The sequence below is a fragment of the Pan paniscus genome, chromosome 4 (assembly GCF_029289425.2).
Source record: "Pan paniscus chromosome 4, NHGRI_mPanPan1-v2.0_pri, whole genome shotgun sequence".
Lineage (NCBI taxonomy): Eukaryota > Metazoa > Chordata > Mammalia > Primates > Hominidae > Pan > Pan paniscus.
Window position 1 is genome coordinate 145,111,327 of NC_073253.2, and position 21,998 is coordinate 145,133,324.

The 21,998-nt window shown below is 42.6% G+C and overlaps 2 protein-coding genes across 2 annotated transcripts in view; one reads left to right on the top strand and one right to left on the bottom strand.

Annotated features, from left to right (window-relative positions):
* The window catches only part of PPARGC1B (PPARG coactivator 1 beta), a 164,428-nt gene extending 155,941 nt beyond the window's left edge, over positions 1–8,487 (top strand). The window contains exon 14 of the mRNA XM_063604673.1: positions 8,375–8,487. Coding sequence (XP_063460743.1) covers positions 8,375–8,402 — 28 coding nt within the window. The 3' untranslated portion in view covers positions 8,403–8,487. The remainder of the gene's footprint in view (positions 1–8,374) is intronic.
* PDE6A (phosphodiesterase 6A) overlaps positions 1–21,998 on the bottom strand; it is an 87,173-nt gene that overhangs the window by 24,760 nt on the left and 40,415 nt on the right. Inside the window, exons 8-17 of the mRNA XM_057302360.1 lie at positions 21,378–21,425; positions 17,127–17,276; positions 16,121–16,264; positions 14,461–14,526; positions 14,106–14,252; positions 12,892–12,999; positions 3,949–4,058; positions 2,462–2,549; positions 2,161–2,261; positions 1,135–1,242 (exon numbers count right to left, since the gene is read on the bottom strand). Coding sequence (XP_057158343.1) covers positions 1,135–1,242; positions 2,161–2,261; positions 2,462–2,549; positions 3,949–4,058; positions 12,892–12,999; positions 14,106–14,252; positions 14,461–14,526; positions 16,121–16,264; positions 17,127–17,276; positions 21,378–21,425 — 1,070 coding nt within the window. The remainder of the gene's footprint in view (positions 1–1,134; positions 1,243–2,160; positions 2,262–2,461; positions 2,550–3,948; positions 4,059–12,891; positions 13,000–14,105; positions 14,253–14,460; positions 14,527–16,120; positions 16,265–17,126; positions 17,277–21,377; positions 21,426–21,998) is intronic.

Sequence of the window (21,998 nt, forward strand, 5' to 3'; positions counted from 1 at the left end):
TCTCTGTTGCAGACATTTGCAATGCTTGTGACTTAATCAAGCCTCATTTCCACAGAAGCATCTGGGGATAAACAAATAACCCAATGCTTCCTAGGCAACTAGTCAGCCTTGTCTCCCCTGCAACTTTTCCTGACCATTGCCTTCAATGCCCAGGACCCATCACAGAGGAGCCAGGGGACCATTTGGCTTGGGCCACATATTCATAAAAGGCCTCAAATTTACACTTCTCACCCCATTGTCAATTGAGGTGAATCATGGAAGCACACTGAGAAAACTGAAAAAAGACATTCACCAGACAACTTAAATTTGAGTCCCATTACCAACCATGCCAGACCATGCACTGTAAATTTCATACCAACCATAACCAATTTGTGACTAGCACAGCTATATTGTGGGATATTGTCCTATGTAAAGGGATACGTTAAAAATTAAGCCTATATGTTTTGAATAACACATTAACTATCACTCAAACTTTAATTCGGGCCGGGCATGATGGCTCACGCCTATAATCCCAGCACTTTGAGAGACAGAGGTGGGTGTATCACTTGAGGTCAGGAGTTTAAAACCAGCCTAGGCAACATGGCAAAACCCGGTCTCAACTAAAAATACAAAAATTAGCTGGGCGTGGTGGTGGGTGCCTGTAATCCCAGCTACTAGGGAGGCTGAGGTAGGAGAATTGCTTGAACCTGGGAGGCGGAAGTTGCAGTAAGCCGAGATCGCACCACTACACTCCAGCCTGGGCGACAGAGTGAGACTCTGTCTCAAAACAAAAAACAAAACAAAACAAAAACCCCTTAATTGCTATAGTGCTTTCCGTTGTATCAAAAACTTAAAAGTTATATCAGTTTACCACCCAAATCTTAGATATTGTGATTGAACTACTTCAAATAACATATATTTTTATTCAGATAAATAAAACAATAATAGACTGTCTTGCATTTTTAGTGCTAAAATAAAGATTAAACATGTGGCTTGTGCAATTGGAATTTGGCATAACTTCATTTTTTTCATACGTTGAAGGCCTCCAAAATGAAATAGTCCCAAGGCTTGTTGAGGGCAACAAGAGCTGTCAGTGCATCTCGCCTCATGATCCTAAGCCTAAGAGGATCAGGTTTTAACCCCATCCCAACTCACATAACGATTTCCTTCCGTGTCTGCTCCAGCATCATGTACTGTGTCCACTCCTGTTCACTCTCGTATGTCTTAGACTGATCCACGATCTTTTGGAACATCGTCCTCTTCCTACAAAACATATCACTCTAGTAAAGGGAGCAAGTCTTAGAATAAGGCAACACCTGAGCTGCTAACATTGGCTGATTCAGATGGAGGCTTATTAAATCAACAAAATTCACAAAACAAGGTTGAAAGAACCAAGGCCCAGGAGTGAAGACCTAGGTTTAAACTAAGTCTCTGCCACTGATTTGTTATCTACTCTTAGCAAATCTCTTGTCCTGAATCTCAGTGTTCCCATCTGTACAGCGGGGGTAATAATACCTAACTCACAGGCTTGTAGCAAGAATCAATGTGTCCATAACACACGTGTTGTGCCTGACACATAGTATATGCTAAATTAATTGGAACTATGATGTTTGTTATTATTATTGTTATTATATTGTTGCTGGGTGCAGTGGCTCATGCCTGTAATCCCAATACTTTGGGAGGCTGAGGCAGAAGGATGGCTTGAGACCAGGAGTTTGAGATCAGCCTGGGTAACATAGTGAGAACCCATCTTTACAGCAAATTAAAAAATTATCCAGGAGTGGTGGTGTTCCTGTAGTCCCAGCCACTCAGGAGGCTGAGGTGGGAGGATCCCTTGAGCCCAGGAAGCAGTGAGCTGTGATGGTACCACTGCACTCTAGCCTGGGCAACAGAGTGAGATCCTGTCTCAAAAAAAAAAATATATATATATATACACACACACATATATATATGTGTATATATATGTATATATGTATATATATGTATATGTGTATATATGTATATATATGTATATATGTATATGTGTATATATATGTATATATGTATATGTGTATATATGTATATATGTGTATATATGTGTGTATATATGTGTATATATGTATATATATATGTGTGTGTATATATATATGCATACATATAATCATTGTTGCTTTTACTATTAAAATGAGAAGATATACCAACTTGAAATACAGGGCGAGGTCTGTGGCAATGATTGCAATGTCCATCATGTGGATGGCATGCTCATGCTGTCGACGATTGAGGTTTTGAAAGATATTCAGGCTCTAAAGAAAAAAAGAGAAGCGAGATGGGAGAGAATTGATGCTGGCAGTAAAGTCACCCATCTACCAATGGCCACCCCGGATGATGGCAGAGGCAGCCCAGGCCAATAGGAAGAATGCTCCCTGGGCACACTCAGGCTCCTTGTGAAATAGAGCCTCTGATCCAGGCCCCGCGGCCTGTAGACCCTTGGCCCTCATCCTACCTCGTCTCTGAGCAGTGTTTTGCCAAACTCCAAGTGGTGTCTTTCCAAGATGGAGGACCCATGGAGCTTGGCCAGTGGGTTCTGGGATCTGAATGAGAAAGAGAGAGAATCAATATGGAGTGGACAATAGAAAATTAGGACTAAACATCAAGTCTCCTGACTCAGTCTTCAGCCTTCTCCACAAGTGATTCCGAGTTACTTTTGGATCATGAACTCATTAGAGAATCTACTAAATAGCATGGACCCCTTCCCCAGAGAAAGCCACAAACACACACAATGCCATAAGGGATTTTAGGGACATTAGCATTGGGCCATACTTCAAGATCATCTAGCCCTGATTCTTCACATCCAAGTCTTGAAGGAAACAACTGAATTTCCACAAGCCGTGTGTTTATTCATTTCTGCATTCAATAATTATTTGTTGAGCACTTGCTATGTGCCACACACTGTGCTAAGTATTTAGATTCTCAAAATGTAAAACGTAAACCCAATCTCTAGCCCCAGAGCAGCATGAAAGTATTGAGAAGACTCAGCAGCATGAATTCAGAGCTTGTTAATGACTTACAGGCCATCGGCCCTGAGCAGAGACTCAGTTTTCTCATCTGTAAGTAGGGATAACATTAGCCCTGCTCTGCCCAGCCCACTGGTGGTTGTGAGGGTCCATTGAGATCATGGTTCAAGGACTATGCTTTATGGGCTGTCTGAAATATAAGCTCTGTAAGGACAGGAGCTGTTTTGCTCATCAGAGCACCTTTTTTGCCTGCCATAGAGCCTACCACACTATATTAGAAGCACTGTAAATACGAGATGAGTGAATGAACCATTACTGGTTATTAACATCTTGGCTCAAATTAGTGCAGCCAGCAGGTAGGACAGGGAAGGAGACAAGTACAGGAGTTTAATGCATTCATTTTCTATGGCTGCTATAACAAACTGCCACAAACTTAATGGCTTAAAGCAATAAAATTTATTATTTTACAGCTCTGTATGGAGTCTGAAATGGGTCCTTAGGGCTGCTTTCCTTCTGGAGGCTCCAGAGGAGAATCCGTTTCCTTGCTCTTTTGAGCTTCTAGAGGCCACCTGCATTCCTTGCTTGTAGGCCATGCCTCCATCTTCAAAGCCAGCAGGGTAGCATCCTCTCTTATCTCTGACCTCTTGCTTCCCTCTTATAAGGACCATTGGGACTACATGGGGCCCACTTGAATGAATAATCCCTGTATCTCAAGATCCTCGACTTAATCACATCTGCACAGTCCCTTTTGAATGTAAGGCAACATATTCCCCAACTCAGGGATTTGAGATCTGGACATCTTTGTGGCGGTCATTATTCTGCCTGCTACAGGAGGAGACCCGGATCCCAAGGGCAGAAGGCGGTGGGAAGCTGTGGACCACAAGACTTCCCTGTTGGCCAGTGAGTCTGCCTGGGAGCCACACAGAGCTGGATAATGAATCCGGAGGGCTGGGGGTGGGGAGGGAGGCTGACTCACTTCATCTGGTAGAGGTTATTGGTGCCTCTGTGGTCAATGTCATGGCAGAAAGCAGCAGTGACCATGGCCAAGGCCTCTAGGTCTGTGAAGTAGCGCTTCAGCTTTCCCGTCTGGAAGGGCAATCAGAGTGCAAATCATTCCTTTTGTGTAGAGGCTGGAAGCAGGGCTGAAAAGGCAGGTGTAAGGAGGAGGGCCCAGAACTAAAAAACTCGTGGGTCTGATCTTGGCTGTATCCTGGCTCCAGAGGCTGACCAGAGGACTGCCCAGGGCTGAGGGGTTTTTTGGATATGGGACTTTCAGTGCTAGAATGGGGAAAGTCCCAGGTAAATGGGAACAACTGGTCACCCTATTTCTGAGTTGACCTTAGCTGGTCTCATCTCCCTCTGAACCTCCGTAGCCCAATCTCCATAATGAGGGTCAAGCATATTGGATCAGATGAATTTTGAGAAACTTGTAGATGTCAGGTTTTAGGATTTGGAGAGTTTCTGAACATGGTCAGGCTGGTAAAGCAAATCTTCCAAACGTGGTCTACTGGTTTAAGCACAGCCTGGAGGAATCCTTCCCTGGGATTTTGCCAGACACTTAACTCCTTGTTGATGCTGGGTGTTGAAACAAAATGTGGGAAAGTGCTCTGGAGAGCTGATGCTGACTTTATGAAAGCAAGCACTCTAAGTGGTGTTCTTGTCACCCTTTAAGGTAGCCTGGTCAGAATTCCTGCTTCCGGGCCCTAGCACCTACTCTGGCCTGACCATTTCAGCCAAGGGGGAAGGGATGATGTTGAGGAAGGGCAGGGATTTGCATCATGATCTGGATGGGGAAATAACTTGAAATAAAACATAAAAGTCTCCGAACCCTCTGAGTGAAAAATACGAACACAAATACACAAAGATAAGTCCATCCAAGGATATTGTGGCACTGTTTGTAACAGTGAAAGATTGAAAAGACTTCCAAGTCCAACAATAGAACACTATGCAGCCACAAAATTGTATCATGGATAAGCCTCAAAAACATTATGTTAAGTGAAATATGCCAGACACGAAAGGACGAATACTGTATGATTTCACCTCACTGTATATGAGGTGCATAGAATAGTCAAGATGAAAGAAACAAAAAATAAGATAGGGCCAGGCATGGCAGGTCACACATGGCAGCACTTTGGGAGGCCGAGGTAGGAAGACCACTTGAGCCTAAGAATTCAAGATCAGCTTAGGCAACACAGCCAGACCCTGTCTCTACAAAACTAAAAATTTATGTGGGCATGGTGGCACATATCTGTGGTCTCGGCTACCTGGTGTTAGTCCCAACTGTACCATTTTGTAAGCTCCCCATTATTTTGCAGACCTTGGTCAAAGTGAAACATTTCATGGGGGTTTGGGTCGGGAGAAACATCCTTCCTAACCACCTGACCACAAGGCAGACAAAGGCCCAACTAAAGAAACATTCCTATCATATCTTGCTGGGCAAAAGTCCAAGAAACACCACAATGGCATCCCACCGAGACAAGAGCAAAACCGCCTCATCATGAGAACATCTTATCAATAGCCTGCCAGGCAACAAGCCATACTGCCCAGACCCCTCCCGCCCATACCTATAAGTACCACCAGCCTGTAAGCAGCAGTGGGCTCTGGCATTAGGCTGTTTCCTACTTCTGTAGATTTTACGCTGGGCATAAAGCCTGCATTTGCTGTTGAGCCGCCCTCTTTCTCTGTGTGTGTGTGTGTGTGTGTGTGTGTGTCTTTCTTTAACCCTCGCCTTCCCTTCAAAACCTAACATTTGGGAGGCTGAGACGGGAGGATCGCTTGAGCCCAGGAGGTCAAGGCTGCAGTGAGCCGTGTCTTCTCAGCACTGCACTCCAGCCTATGTGACAGAGCAAGATCATATCTCAAAAGTAAAAAAAGATCTAAGAGGATAGAGATTAAATGTTGCCTCCTCTACAATTTCTTATTACCAAGAGACTAAAAATATTTGGGACTGTTACTAAAAATTTTCTGTGCCACAGTGACAGATTGTACTGTGGGGAACTACATGCTTCTAGAAATTATTATTCACAGACGATTGATCTACAGATTGCTGGTGTGACAAACAGTTCACAATTTTTGCTTGCTTCCTAGTGTTCACTGGAAATTAAGATCACTAAGGGTTAAGAATTCTAATTAATGTAAGGATATATTAACATATATTAATATATATTTATTATTTAGAATTCTTAACACATAATTAATATGTTATTTATAATATATTAATAACTAATAATTAATATATTATTAATAAAATAATAAGGGAAACAATTCTATAAGCAATTATATAAGAGGGCAAAAACTGCTTTTGGTAAGAAAAAGCTATAAGATATGAGGATGTTTTATTTTGTTAAAGGTGAAAAGAGAAACTTTTGTCCTAATGTAGGATAACTGGTTACTCCAAAATGAGAAGAGGAAAAAGTATAGGACAAAAGTTGAATGGATAGGAAAGTTATAGAAGGCGTGTGGAAGATAAATCTTGTGAAAGTAATTGTATGTGTGATTAAGCTGGCTAAGATTGGAAGAAAATGGCTGGGTGCGGTGGCTCACCCCTGTAATCCCAGCACTTTGGGAGGCCGAGGTGGGCGGATCACGAGGTCAGGAGATCGAGACCATCCTGGCTAACACAGTGAAACCCCGTCTCTACTAAAAATACAAAAAATTAGCCGGGCATGGTGGCGGGCGCCTGTAGTCCCAGCTACTCGGGAGGCTGAGGCAGGAGAATGGCGTGAACCTGGGAGGCAGAGCTTGCAATGAGCTGAGATGTGCCACTGCACTCCAGCCTGGGCGACAGAGCGAGACTCCGTCTCAAAAAAAAAAAAAAAAAAAAAAAGATCAGAAGAAAATTGTTTGTAAGTTTTTCTAAAATTTTGAAATTAATGCTATCTTGAACATTGATGTCAAAAGTACACTGATGCAAAACTAGAACTTGGACCTCTCTTTTAAAACAACAAGTTTTCTTTGAGTATTGGTCTGCTGTTAACAGGAAATTTATCTTTTAGGTAATTGACCTAGGAAACAAAGATTCTGTGCTTTACCAAATTAATTTCCTATACTCCAGGTTGCCTTTATTAGGTTTTTGATCACTTAAGAAAACTGAGTTTTCTTTATTAAAAGAGCTAAGGTCTTTCTATAAGTATTTAAATTTCTGTATTTTTATTTATTTATTTATTATTTATCTTATTTTATTTTTGTTTTGAGACAGAGTCTCGCTCTGTCACCCAGGCTAGAGTGCACTGGTGCAATCAAAACTCACTGCGGTTTGTACCTCCTGGGCTCAAGCAATCCTCCCATCTCAGCCTCCTGAGTAGCTGGGACTACTGGCGCATGCCACCACACTAGGCTAAATTATCTTATTTTGGGCTGGGTGCAGTGGCTCATGCCTGTAATCCCAGCACTCTGGGAGGCTGAAGCAAGCGGATAACTTGAGGTCAGGAGTTCGAGTTCAGCCTCGGCAACATGGTGAAATATCGTCTCTACTAAAAGTACAAAAAGTTAGCTTGGCCCGGTGGCACGCACCTGTAATCCCAGTTACTGGGGAGGCTGAGACAGGAGAATCGCTTGAACCCAGGAAGCAGAGGTTGCAGTGAGCTGAGATCATGCCACTGCACTCCAGCCTGGGTGACAGAACAAGACTCTGTCTCAAAAAACAAACAAAAAAAAATTCAAGCATTTAGAAACTTCCCAAAGTCATATTAATTTTTTTTTTTTTGAGACAGAGTCTTGCTTTGTTGTCCAGGCTGGAGTGCAGTGGCATGATCTCAACTCACTGCAACCTCTGCCTCCCAGATTCAAGTGATTCTCCTGCCTCACCCTCCTGAGTAGCCGGGATTACAGGCACACACCACCACACTAGGCTAATTTTTAAAATATTTTTGGTAGAGATGGGGTTTCACCATGTTGGGCAGGCTAGTCTTGAACTCCTGCCCTCAAATGATCCACCTACCTCAGTCTCCCAAAGTGCTGAGATTACAGGCATGAGCCACCGCGTCTGGCCCCAAAATCATATTCTAAATTAAGTATTTTTCTTGACTGCAAATTAACTTTGGAATTTTTCAGATGAACCCTTAGAACATCTCAAAAAGATATCTCTTCTTGTAAAAAGAGAGACATTAAACTAATTAGGCTTATTTTATATATTAAATTATATGGGAAGCATTGTCAAATACAATTAATGCTAAATCTTCAAGTTATATTCTAAGGATGTGTTATTAATATGTGTTTCAGAAACTGTATAAAATTCATAGAAATCTAGTATTCCTGGTATAACACTATCAGTCACAATTTTAGTTATTGTCTTAAAATGTTTGCAACGGAAATAACCAAATTTCCTTGTCAATTGTGTCATTATTGTAATGAACTCTCATGAGATCTTTAACCATGACCATGTAAAGTCTTGTCATCCACAGGTGGTTTTTCACTCTGCTACTTTCCTGAGCAACTAGAAGCCTAAAGTGTTTCTTCTTCATAAGATCATACCATTGGACTGGGGAAGAATTTCCAGAATTCCAGTGAAGAAACTGGTTCATAAAACTGCTAATTCAGTATTAAGCAGAATAAAAAATAATTGAAAATTAAAACAAATGATTTGGCAGATTTTTATGCTAAGTCAGCCAGTACTGAAATTGGTGAGATATACAATTTAAATGAATTCCAAACATTGATCCAAGTCAAGTTACCTATGATAACCTATTTAATAAACAGTGCTATGCACCTGAATTGGAGAAATGAAATTGGTATTTAAAAGGATGTAAATCCAATGTTAAGTGTGGACTCATAAGGAGTCCCGATGGCCTCCTCATCCTTCTTGAGTCCTTAAAGCTTCCATTATTAGATTACTGCACTCCATGACTCATCATGGAAGAGATAAAATGACAGAAATGATGACAAAATAGTGACAAGGTGACTGCTCTAAAATTGCTAAAATGGGCTGGGTGCGGAGGCTGATGCCTGTAATCCCAGCCCTTTGGGAGGCCGAGGTGGGCAGATCACCTGAGGTCAGGAGTTCGAGACCAGCCTGGCCAACATGATGAAACCCCGTCTTTACAAAAAATACAAAAATTAGCCAGGGGTGGTGACGCGTGCCTGTAATCCCAGCTACTGGGGCGGCTGAGGCAGAAGAATCACTTGAACCTGGGAGATGGAGGTTGCAGTGAGCCGAGATCACATCGCTGTACTCCAGCCTGGGCGACAGAGTGAAATTCCATTTCAAAATAAATAAATAAACAGAATTGCTGAAATGGTTTCAAGAAATGTTTGGGGCCAGGCGTGGTAACTCACACCTAAAATTCCAGATCTTTAGGAGGCCAAGGCAGGAGGATCACTTGAGTCCAAGAGTTCAAGACCAGCCTGGGCAACATAGTGAGACCCTGTCTTTTCAAAACAATTTAAAAATTAGCCCAGCATGGCAGTGAGTGTCTGTTGACCCAGCTACTTGGGAGGCTGAGATGGAAAGATTGCTTGAGCCTGAGAGGTCAAGGCTACAGTGAGCCATAATGACATTACTGCACTTTAGCCTAGGCAACAGAGCAAGACCCTATCTCAAAAAAAAAAAAAAAGAAAAAAAAAGTTTGGTTTGTCAAACTCATAATTCTAGCAAGACAATAAAAATCTCAGGCAACACATTTCCAGCACCCACTGGATCATCTGAACACTTACAAATGGATTTCACTTAACTGCTCCTTTAGTGCTTCTTTTCTGGTTTTATAGAACCGTTCCCATACAGGAAGGCTGATGCTATAACACTACTTAAAAAGCTATTAGAAAATATTTTTTCACCGAGTTTAATAGCTTGTGCCTATAATTCCAGCAACTTGGGAGACTGCAGCAGGAGGATCACTTGAGGCCAGGAGTTCAAGACCATGGCAACATAGTGAGACCCCCATCTCTCTAAAAAACAAAATAAATAAATCAGCCAGGCATGGTGGTACATGTCTGTAGTTTTAGCTACTTGGGAGGCTGAGATGGGAGGATCACTTGAACCCAGGAGTTTGAGGCTGCATTCAGCTATGATCACATCACTGCTTTCCAGACTGGGCAACAGAGTAGGAGCTCAAATTTTAAAAAAAACTTAAAAAAATGTTTTTCCCTTGTGAGGAATTCTTGAGAAAATCTCCAGAGACTTTTCTGGAAGCACTGTCAAATAATAATGCTAAGCTTTGTTTGAGTTATAGTCTATGGATATGTTATTAATATGTGTTTCAGAAATTGTATAAAATTTTCTTTTCTTTTTTTTTTTTTGAGACAATGATTCACTCTGTCACCTAGGCTGTAGTGCAGTTGTGCCATCACAGCTCACTGCAGCCTCAGCCTCCTGTGTTCAAAGGATCCTCCTGCCTTACCCCGAGTAACTGGGACCACAGGCGTGCGCCACCATACCTGGCTAATTTTTGTACTTTTTATAGTGACGGAGTTTCACCATGTTGCCCAGGCTGACCTCGAACTCCTGGGCTCAAACATTCCACCCACCTAAGCCTCCAAAAGTGTTGAGATTACAGGTGTGAGCCACAGCACCCAGCCTGTATAAAATTTATAGATAGAGATAAAGAGATACTCATTTCACTAGACACATCGTAAAACCATTTACAAAGATATTTTAAACACAATTGCATTAGGCAAAGCTAACTGAATCAATTGGATTGCCTTGGTCAAAGGTATTCTCAATTGATGGCAATCAGATCCACTCCTGCTGGAAAACAGATTGGCCCCATATGAAATAGTTACAGGAAGGTGTATGCCCCTGGTAAGAGAACCTCATTTATCTTCCACTTTTATAAACTCTGACATGACTCAGTAGTGTAGAACTTTAGTGCATTATGCCAAAGCATATTTTCATCAGGTTAAAGAAGCCCTTTGTGACCCACCAGTTGATGACAACCAGATCTTTCATGATCTAGAACCCAAAGATTAGGTCTTTTGGAAATTACACCAAAGGAAGACTGCTCTTGAACTCCATTGGACGCGACCATACCAAGTTCTCTACCGCAAAACTTTAGGGCCTTGAGTCTTGGATCTACATCTCTCAATTCAAAAGGTCTCTCCAGATTCCCGGAAGTATACACCTGTTGGACTCCTTCAGGTAAAGCTAACCAGGGAAGGTTTTCCACAGAAACAGATGGCATTCTAGACAGGGATCATAGATCAAGACTTCTCTGCCATCATGAAGGAAACCGTACTCTGACCTTTCTAATTAATAACCTAATCACTGCCAAATATAGAAAACCCATCTAAGTGATGCCTACAAAAGGTATATCCTGCTTTCAGGTATTGTGTAGTCAAGACCTGGAGACTACCTATGTGGATATGAGTAATTGCTTGTAGGATGTCACTGGATTAAATCCAGTAAGGTTTCTTTCCACTAAATATGGTTATGCAACCTTACAGTATGCTATGAAGGGACCACAAAAAAGTAAGTGTCCCACTGGACCCTGTTCAGGAGCTATGCAGACTTATGAGTGGACAAACTTAACTGAACTCTGTTCATGCATCACTAGGTGGCCTCTTTTCTAGTCCCCAAGGGCTTATATTGGGTTTGCTTACTCTGTTCTGTCTCCCTGATGGTTCAGAACTTGTTATTTGGCCAGGCTCACTCCTGCTCCCAGATAGCTTGCCCCTGAAAGTTCCCATAATAACTCCCACGATCAGAGGCCAAAGCAATCAATAACCAGAATTACTACTGACCTCAAAATAGATTAATATAAGTTAGTGTCTACTGAGGAAAGTTTCCAGTGGGGCTCCTGGGAGCTCACTCTTGCTGGTAGAGGGGTACCAGTTATAGGGAATTTAAAGCTGATTATACATTAGAGGGAAATCTTGGATTTTATAGTCAGTCAGGCCTCCCAGTGTTCAGACAGGTAGAAGCAACTCTCTAAAAAGTGGATGAGGAGATTCATGGAAACACCTAATGGAACGTGATGCAGCTTTAGACCTCCTTTTTGTCCTTGTTGGGGCTTGTGTATGAGGCTGAACAAAACTGAATGTTGCACTTATCTTTTCTCTGATTTTAGTACTACAGGAAGCTTAATTTAAAGGTGGCTGATACTGCTGTTTCTCTAGACACTGCCACAATTTAAGGAAATTTCAGAAAATTTCTCTGGGGAAAAGAACACATGATGTGTTTATGGGAGCAGCTAACAGGTGGTTTGGAGGCATCTCGAATGGTGAATGGCAAACTTTTCTATTTCAAGGTTTTCTAATCTTTATTTATTTATTTTAAGTGGATTTCCAGATTACTATGACTTGCATTGCCAGGCTAACTACAGAAATGGATACCTCTTTATAACAGGCCATTTAAAAATGAAATATGTTCCTAATTGTCATTATGCCCCAAGCAAAGACTATAACCATGACCAATCGAACTGTTGAATTTTTTTTTTTTTTTTTTTTTTTTTTTTTGAGACAGAGTCTCACTCTGTCACCAGGCTGGAGTGCAGTGGTGCAATCTTGGCTCACTGCAACCTCTGCCTCCCGGGTTCAAGGAATTCTCTGCCTCAGCCTCCCAAGTAGCTGGGATTACAGGTGCCTACCACCACGCCCAGCTAATTTTTGTATTTTTAGTAGAGATGGGGTTTCACCATCTTGGCCAGGCTGGTCTTGAACTCCTGACCTCGTGATCCACCCGCCTCGGCATCCCAAAGTGTTGGGATTACAGGCGGCCCTGTTGAACTACTTTTATACGTGTGACATGGTTACCCCCAAATAACCTGACTGAGGTTGGGGGTAGCTTGCAGCTTTCTTTCACTTTTTATTTTATATGCATCTCTATTCTTGGAATCCTTTTACACTAAGCCCGTACTGCTTTCACATAACTCTTAAAAGACAATAAATAGAGAAAGAAGAACAACGCTGTTGCTACCATGTAGAGTCTGCATGAGATTGTCTAATGTGATGCAAGCCCACCCTACCAGCCCCACCGGCCCCGCCATACCACCAGCAGGGAGAACATGGTCTGCCCCACGTTGAAGCCATGCCGCCAGTTGTGGTAGGTGATCTTGCGGTAGCCCTTACTCAGGGAGTACATGAACCGCACCAGGGCCTGTGAACACATGCACATCAGTGAGGCAGGACACACCTGAAATGGTCTCAGGAGGGTTGGAATAACAAAAATATGAAGAAGGCATGGCCCATGGCCCTCTCTTTTGAGGTTTGAGGTACTCTAACCCCATCATTGGACCAGGAGGTGAGAGCTTGTACTAGATGCAATCATGCTGCGAAAGTGCTTTGCAAATACTAAATGCTAAATACTAAGAAGATGTTGTTGTTGTTGTTGTTGTTGTTGTTGTTGTTGTTGTTAGGAAACGAGGTGAGCATGCATCATTCCTCTGACTGAGCTTCATCAGTAATTCCCGAACTGTGCCCTGGAGAGCAACTATCCTTGGAGAAGCTAACAGGGGCTCTACAGGGAAAAAAAAACAAAAACAAAAGGACTCTTTTATCCAGTGGTTCTCAAACTTGCGTGTGCATGAGACTCACTTGGAGGACTTGTTAAAACAGTTTCTGATTGATCAGAGCTGGGAGTGTGTGTGTGTGTCTGTGTGTGTGAGAGAGAGAGAGAAAGAGGAGAGAGAGAGAGAGAAAGAGGAGAGAGAGAGAAAAAAAAAGAAGAATGTGAATTTCTGGTAAGTTCTTAGGTGGTATGGATGTGGTCTGGGGTAACACTTTGAGAACCACTGCTTTAATCAAAATCAAACAAGTTCAGGCAATTCTGCACACCATATCCCACTGCCTCCCACACATACCTTCTCTGCCGTCTCCCATGACCCTAGACTCACAGCAAACCTTAGTAAGGAATCCTGCAGGGAATGAGCCCTGTTTAAATGGGTTTAGCCCACATTTTCTGCCCGCATTTAACTATAGGACCCATTTTTTTGCAGCATATCTATTCCCAGCCTTCAGGGCTTAGTACCTCAGAACCCACTGCAAGAAACCAACGCACCCAAAACATCACACTTCACAGGACACAGAGGAACAGCGTGTCTCTTTTCTTATAAATGACTCATCTGTGCAACATGACTAATTCTTTAAATCCTAAATACTGAGAGTAAACTCTTTTTAAGGTAGTTTACAGATTGAGTCTTTTTTTTAAAGCAAGCAAGAAAGAAAATTAAAAAGGAAAATCAAATATATTTGTTTTGACCTCACCTCTTGTGGAATGTGAAATTTATCCACCACTTTGAGCTCATAATACATCTGTATTCCACATTTTACCAGCTCCAGTTCTGTTAGGGGTAAGTCACTGAAGTGAAATTTATTAATTTCGTATTTATCTGCATCTGGCAGCTCCGCTTGCTGTATAAGGAATAGAGTCAGGTGATTAGGAAACATGAAGTGTTTCTGGGTGCCCACCTCCTGTCCAGCCCTGTCCCCATCCTGGGTCTGCTGGAAGGATCAGAACAGAGCGATGGGGAACATGCTTTGCAAAGAGAAACCCCTGCATGCTCAGGAGCACTTTGCACTTGTTATACATCGGGGCTCGTGCTGCCCCGCTTCAGCTCACCAGGATCTCAGCCAGCTCCTCTTCCTCACATTCCCATGGCTCCTTCCCATACACCTCTCTGGTTTTCTGCCAGGACCCAAAATGGCAGGGGAAAAAAAACAGGTTACAACATGCCTCCGCGTTTCCATTCCCATTTATCTCCTTCCTCCAAAGTCCTTGCAACAGAACCACCAGCTCAATGAGGATTCCATTTAACATCCATTGATGCACAAGGTCCTGGGCTTTAGAGCCATAGAGACCTGCATTCAAATTCAAGCTCTACCACTTACTAGCCGTGTTATTAATGCTTCTGATCTTCAGTTTCCTCATCTGTAAGTTGAGGATAATAAACATACTTAACTGGTGAATTAAAATGTAATTGTGCAAAGTCATTCTCAAGTAACATATGTAAAATTAAATAATCCATATAAAGCACTTAGCACAGTGCTTGGCGCATAGTAAGCACTAACATAAATTAATGTTGTTGTTGATAGTTTCATTGTTACTATTACTGACTGGGAGTAAGGAGGCCTCGGACATAGTCCTGGTTCTTCCTCTCATTTACTGTGTAACTTGAGGCAAGTTCCTTCTCTCTCTGGGCCTATGTCTTCATGTGCCAGAGGAGGGGGAACTGGACCCAGTTACTTGCTCCTGATTTCTTGACCCAGAGCAAAATTTGTTAACTTGTAACTGGTTCACCGAGGCTGTGCCTCGATAGGTTGCACATACCCATTCTTTGGCTGAAACTGTGGACTGAGTCAAGCAAACCACGAGGCAATTTATTTAAACGGGATGTTTTCTCTTCTGAATTTAACAGTTATTGGAATGAAATGATCAAATTTGTTGTGGTATCTTCCCAGCTTAAGAAATGCCCTCTAAAAACATTAGCCTGTCTTTATTTTTTCTTTTTTTCTGGTCTCACTCTGTCAGCCAGGCTGAAGCCTGGTGTGGCAATCATGGCTCACTGCAGCCTTTGACCTCCATGGGCTCAGGTGATCCTCCCACCTCAGCCTCCCGAGTAGCTGGGACTACAGGCACACGCCACCATGCCTGACTAATTTTTGTGGGGTTTTTTTTGGTAGAGACAGGGTCTCGCCGTGTTGCCCAGGCTGGTCTCAAACTCCTGGGCTCAAGCGATCTGACCACCTTGGCCTCCCAAAGTGCTGAGATTATAGGTGTAAGCCACTGCACCCAACTTAATAGGGTCTTTTAAGTGAGCTGACCCCACAGGAGGGAGGCTCTGAGAAACTGATAATTGTCCACTGGTCTTCCAGATAAAGCTCCCTCTCAGAGTAGGGGCTATGGCTGGTTGACTCTGTCTCCAGTACCAAATCATCCCTGAGCACTGTGAAAAATAGAGTTTCTAGAGCTGTCAAGCCAACATTTGACCCCAAGAATGAGGTGTTTCTGCAAGGAATAGCTGTCCCCAGGCCACACAGTGCAGTCATTATGTACCACTCTCAGGCACTCATCTGCTCATGCACTCATTCATTCATTCATTCATTCATTCATTAAATGTTGAGGGCTGCTGCATCCCTGTGCTAGGCAGGAAGGAATACAACAGTGCACAAACCCATGCCCAGGCTGTGCCCTCATGGAGTTGCAAGTTTTGCCTTAATCTGGCCACATCTCTGAGATGCAGTCTGTATTAGAGTAGAAACAAGTAAAGAACATTACACACCAAGATTTTCTGAATTTCTTCATTGTCACACTTCACGTGATATTTTACTATGTCCTGGAAAATATCCTTCCTATTTTCAAGTTTATTCATTGACTCATAGGTGTCAGGATTTAAGACAGACCAGCCCAGAAATTGAGTCAAAGACTGAAAAAGAAAGAAAGGAGGAATCAGAGACAGAACACCTAAGTTTAATCTTGACTCTAAAACTCATAGCAAGAGTCTCTAGGCCTCTGTTTTCTCAGCTATAAAATGGGTTTGATAAGCTGTGTGCTGCCCACCTTGCGGAGTTCTTATAAGGCTAAGATAAAGGAATGGATGTGACCACACTGTACGTAAAGCATTAACATACAGAAAGTACCATTCTTATGTGTAATAACTTCACAAAAAGAGAATGTGTTTTTGCATATGTGGGGATAGGGGATATCTAGGAACTCTGTACTTTTTGCTCAATTTTGCTAAGAACCTAAAACTACTCTAAAAAGTAAAGTTTGTTAATTATTTTTTATTTTTTGAGACAGGGTCTTGCTCTGTCACCCAGGATGGATTGCAATGGCACAATCATGGCTCACTGCAGCTTTGACCTCTTGGGCTTAAGTGATCCTCTTGCTTCAGTCTCCTGAGTAACTAGGACCACAGGTATGCGCTACCATGCCTGGCTAATCTTTTTTTTTAACTTTTTGTAGATATAGGATATTGCCCTGTTGGCCAGGCTGGTCTTGAGTTCCTGGGCTCAAGTGATTCATCTGCCTCAACCTCTCAAAGTGCTGGGATTACAGGTGAGAGCCACCATGCTCAGCTTGATTACATTTTTTAAAAAGGAAATGTGGATTTCTCTGACAGCACATCAGTGCAGTACAGCAGTGAGAGTGAAGAAAGTGGTTGATGAGGCAGAGTCAGGATTATAGCAACCAGGTTGCTGCCCCATGTGATAGAGCAGTGACATCCAGCCTCCCCCAGCAAGCTAACTCTGAATCCCAACAGCAAAAGGCCTCCTAGCAAGCCATACCTCCATGAGCGTCTCATCCATTTCATCAAAGGGCTTCCCATCTTTACGATTGTAAAATGTGGCCACTCCAACAATTTCTTCCTTCTTGTTCACAATCGGCATTGAAAGCACATTTTTAATCATCCATCCAGACTCATCCAGAGGTTCTTTCTACAAGAGAAGGGTTAGATTAGGTTTCCTCTTGTTTCAGGCCACAGAGGCAACGATGATAGATTTCACCCTACATCATGATCCTGATTGGCTGAGAGGAGGTGGCAAGAGGATGGAGTTCGTTGGATTTCACATGAGTTTAATTACCGACAACTACCATGAGAAATAACCCATCTGGTCGGAATTCCTTAAGCCGTGTAGCCATTTTGTGTTCACCCCTCAGATGTCAGGGCCAGTGTGTGTCAGGCAGTGTGTTACAGGGATGTAATGATGTGCAGAACATCCCAGAGAGGTAGTGTTTCTCTTTCAGATATGGGAGGCAGTGGCAGGGGACTGGCTTAAAAGGGCAATGCTATGATTCTTGTAACGTTGAATTAATAACCTAGATATAACCTGCACATTTTGCCTCTTGCCCTGACTTCCTATGTTACTTTTAGTACTTCATTTTCTCTCCTGGGGCCTCAATTTTCTCATCTATAGAATGGAAAGAATATGTGCCTCACTGAACAAATGAAGTTCTTGATCAATTATAGGATGCCTTTGGTGAGGCTAGGCATGGCGACTCACACCTATAATCCCAGCATTTTGGGAAGTCGAGGCAGGCGGATCACTTGATGTCAGGAGTTTGAGACCAGCCTGAAGAACATGGTAAAACCCTGTCTCTACTAAAAATACAAAAATTAGCCAATTAGCCGGATGTGGTGGCATGCTCCTGTAATCCCAGCTAATCGGGAGGCTGAGATGGGAGAATCGCTTGAACCCAGGAGGCAGAGGTTGCAGTGAGCTGAGATCATGCCACTGCACTCCAGCCTGGGCAACAGACAGAGACTCCATCTCGAAAAATATATATGTATATATATATATCCATTGGTTCATCAAACATTTAGAATGTGCAAGAAACTGAGCTAGAAACTGAGGAAGCCAAGGCACAGATCTTGTCCTCAGGTTGCTCATAATCTGTAAGGTAAACCAGCAATTACACTGCAGTGTGGGAAGTTCTCTAAGAGAGTTACATTATGGAACTATGGGAGCCAGAGGAGAAAAGGAAGTCAAGGAAGGCTTCCTGGAGTAGGTGAGTCTTCCAATCCTGAAGTTTCAAGATTCTTAACATAGTGAGATGATAATTGTTATTATTTAAATAATACTGGAAAGTAAAACAGCTGTCTCAGCACCTGGTGAGAGAGTGTCTCCAAAAGGATGCAGAATACTGCCTGAAGAGCACAGGGTTGTGTTGAACTCAGACCTGGCTGCCCGTAGCACTCTACCTAATCTTCGTGTAATCCCTTCCCTCTGAAGGCCATGATAAAAAGACAGATTTTATTGAAAATGAAAGAGGCCACCATTAAAGATTTTTAAGCAAAGAAATCATTGATTCAACCTATGTTTTTTGTTTTTGTTGAGATGGAGTTTTGCTCTGTCACCCAGGCAGGAGTATAGTGGCACTATCTCGGCTCATTGCAACCTCCACTTCCTGGGTTCAAGCGATTCTCCTGTCTCAGCCTCCCGAGTAGCGGGGATTACAGGTGCCCACTACCACGCTCCGCTAATTTTTGTATTTTTAGTAGAGACAGAGTTTCACCATGTTGACCAGGCTGGTCTCGAACCCCTGACCTCAGGTAATCTGCCCGCCTCGGTCTCTCAAAGTGTTGAGATTATAGGTGTGAACCATCACACCTGGCCCAACCTATGTTTCTTAAAAACGTTATTCAGGGGCTGGGCGCAGTGGCTCACGCCTGTAATCCCAGCACTTTGGGAGGCCAAGGCAGGCAGATCACCTGAGGTCGGGAGTTCAAGACCACCCTGACCAACATAGTGAAACCCTGTCTCTACTGAAAATAAAAAATTAGCTGAGAATGGGAGCGCATGCCTGTAATCCCAGCCACTCAGGAGGCTGAAGAAGCAGAATCGCTTGAACCCAGGAGGCGGAGGGTGTGGTGAGCCGAGATCGTGCCACTGCACTCCAGCCTGGGCAACAAGAATGAAACTCCATCTCAAAAAAACAAAAACAAAAACAAACAAACAAAAACCAACATTATTTAGGCTACTTTATGGCGTATGAGTTGGAGGAGGAAGACCAGAATCTAAAAACAAGATTAAATTTGCTTTACTAATGTAGTTAACCTGCAATCAAGTGGATGACTTGAGTAAAGACTACGTTCTGCTGTGGTTGTGGTCAGGTTAGCAACCCTCAGCAAGTCTTCAGGCTTGTCGCATTGATGTGGTCAAAATCACAACACATGAAGTGCAATTTTAACTTTGGAATTATTTTCTGTCTAAGCTTTTTCATAATGTTCTTGAAGGAGAAAAAAGTAATTCTGACTTTTCTGAGTCATTTTTATTTCCTTCTGAATTATTTCCTGATTGATAATGACTTGTTTTTCTTTTATTTGTTTAGCCTAGCATGCTAAACCAAATCAGTAGTGACAGGGCCCCCAGAGCTGAGGATATCAAGAAAGATAAGACCCAACCTTGACCAAAGGAAGTCACATTTTACTAAGAAGAATTAGTCTGACATGGAGACAAGGATAATAAAAGATGACATAAGGAAAATACATAAGAGACACAAGTTCCTTGGTGTGCCTTTCCAGGCCCTGCAGGATCTGGTCTCTGTCCACCTCTCTAGAATCTTCTCCTGCCAGTCTCTCCCTCAATTTCTCACTCAGATTTGTTGGCTTATTCTAGTTCCTTCCAATAAGCTATCTTTTTCCTGCAATCTTCTCCCCTCTCTCTACTGTCCAAACATAAGTTTTGGGGACATATTTCTTGATTCCTCCCAGATTAAGTCAGAATCTCCAGCGATGCCCCTCCTCTCCCCTCTGCCCTTCTCCTAATCACCACTCGGTGTCTCTTTCCCCATGCAATCATGAGCTTCATGGAGACAAAGACTATGCCTGTCTGGCCCACCACTGTAGCAAGTGTTAACATTTTGCCAATGCCTTCACAGAAGATATCTTCCATGAAACATTTGTTAAAAAAAAAAAAAGACAAAATCAAATGGAAGGTCAGGCGCGGTAGCTCATGCCTGTAATCCCAGCACTTTGGGAGGCCGAGGTGGGTGGATCACCTGCGGTCAGGAGTTCGAGACCAATCTGGTCAACATGGCGAGACCCCACCTCTACTAAAAATACAAAAAATTAGCCGGGCGTAGTAGCGGGCGCCTGTAGTCCCAGCTACTTGGGAGGCTGAGGCAGGAGGATGGCGTGAACCTGGGAGGCGGAGCTTGCAGTGAGCCGAGATCACGCCACTGCACTCCAGCCTGGGCAACAGAGCGAGACTCCGTCTCAAAAAACAAAACAAAAAAAAAAACCAAGGAGAGAGAAATTACATTCAGCCAGAGGAATCATAATAAAACTTAACAGAGGTAGTAGCATTTGAGGTTGTCACTGAAGGGCAGAGAGGATTTCAATAGGAGATGGTAGAACAGGATTTGAACAGGAGATGATAGGGAACAGCATGAGCAAAGGTGCTGAGGCCAGTCAGGCATAGTGGTGCACACCTGTAGTCTAGCTAATTGGCAGGCTGAGGCAGGAGTTTTGCTTGAACCCACGAGGTTGAGGCTGCAATGAGCTATGATTGCACCACTACACTCCAGCCTGGGCAACAGAGTGAGACCCTCTCTAAAAAAAAAAAAAAAAGGAAGAAAACAACAACAACAACAAAACACCTGGCAAAGTGGCATTTTGATTATATTTATTGAAATACAACTTTAATGTCTGAATCTGATCATGAAACTTTGGAGCTTTTGTATATTATATATTGTATATCTTGTATTGTATATAATATTGTATAATTGTATACATTGTATAATTGTATATATAGTATAATTGTATAATATTGTATTATATATTGTATATCTTGTGGGGGGAAAAATAGATCCTGAGGCCAGAAAGCAAAGGGTGTGAATGTTAAAACTGAATAGGACCTTGGAAATTACCCAGTTAACTCTGTCCCCATTTCCATTGGCACAGGAATTTTATCCTGTCATATTTTCACTTCGTTGAGGCTGCTTCCCAGCAGAGTGGGTGGATTCTAATGTATTCTAATGCTCTTTGGGGAGGAAAAAAATCATATGACTAAGACTGCAAATAAAAAATGACTTACCTGAAATGCAAAAAAGTCCTCCGCAGGCGCATTCATGATGTTGCAAATCTGAGAGCAGTGAAGGGGAATAATGAAGGTGTGATTAGGCCTGAGAGGGTGCCCAGTGAAGCACTGTATACCATTTTCAGAAACACCATGTTCTTGTCCAAGGCATTCACATTCTTTTCATCAGGTAGACATAGTCGAGACAGTTTTGAATTATTAACTGAGGCTACTAGACAGAAAAATCACCTTATAAACATTACTTTTTATGATTTGCTCCACTCTTGAATCATTTCTAAGCTTTGAAAAAGTTAAGGCTACAATTTGTCATTACTAGTAGCTGGAGGGTATCCCATTTTGTTGTTCCCCTTTTCTTGCTTATTTGGGTTGTATCCATGGTCTTTAGGTTAATATAAATACCAGCCCAGCCAATGTGGTGAAACCCTGTCTCTACTAAAAATACAGAAGTTAACCAGCAGTGGTGGCGTGCGCCTGTAATCCTAGCTACTCTGGAGGTTGAGGTGGGAGAATCACTTGAACCTGGGAGGCAGAGGTTGCAGTGAGCCGAGATCATGCCACTGCACTCCAGCCTGAGCGACAGAGTGAGACCCTGCCTCAAAATAAAATAAAATAAAATAA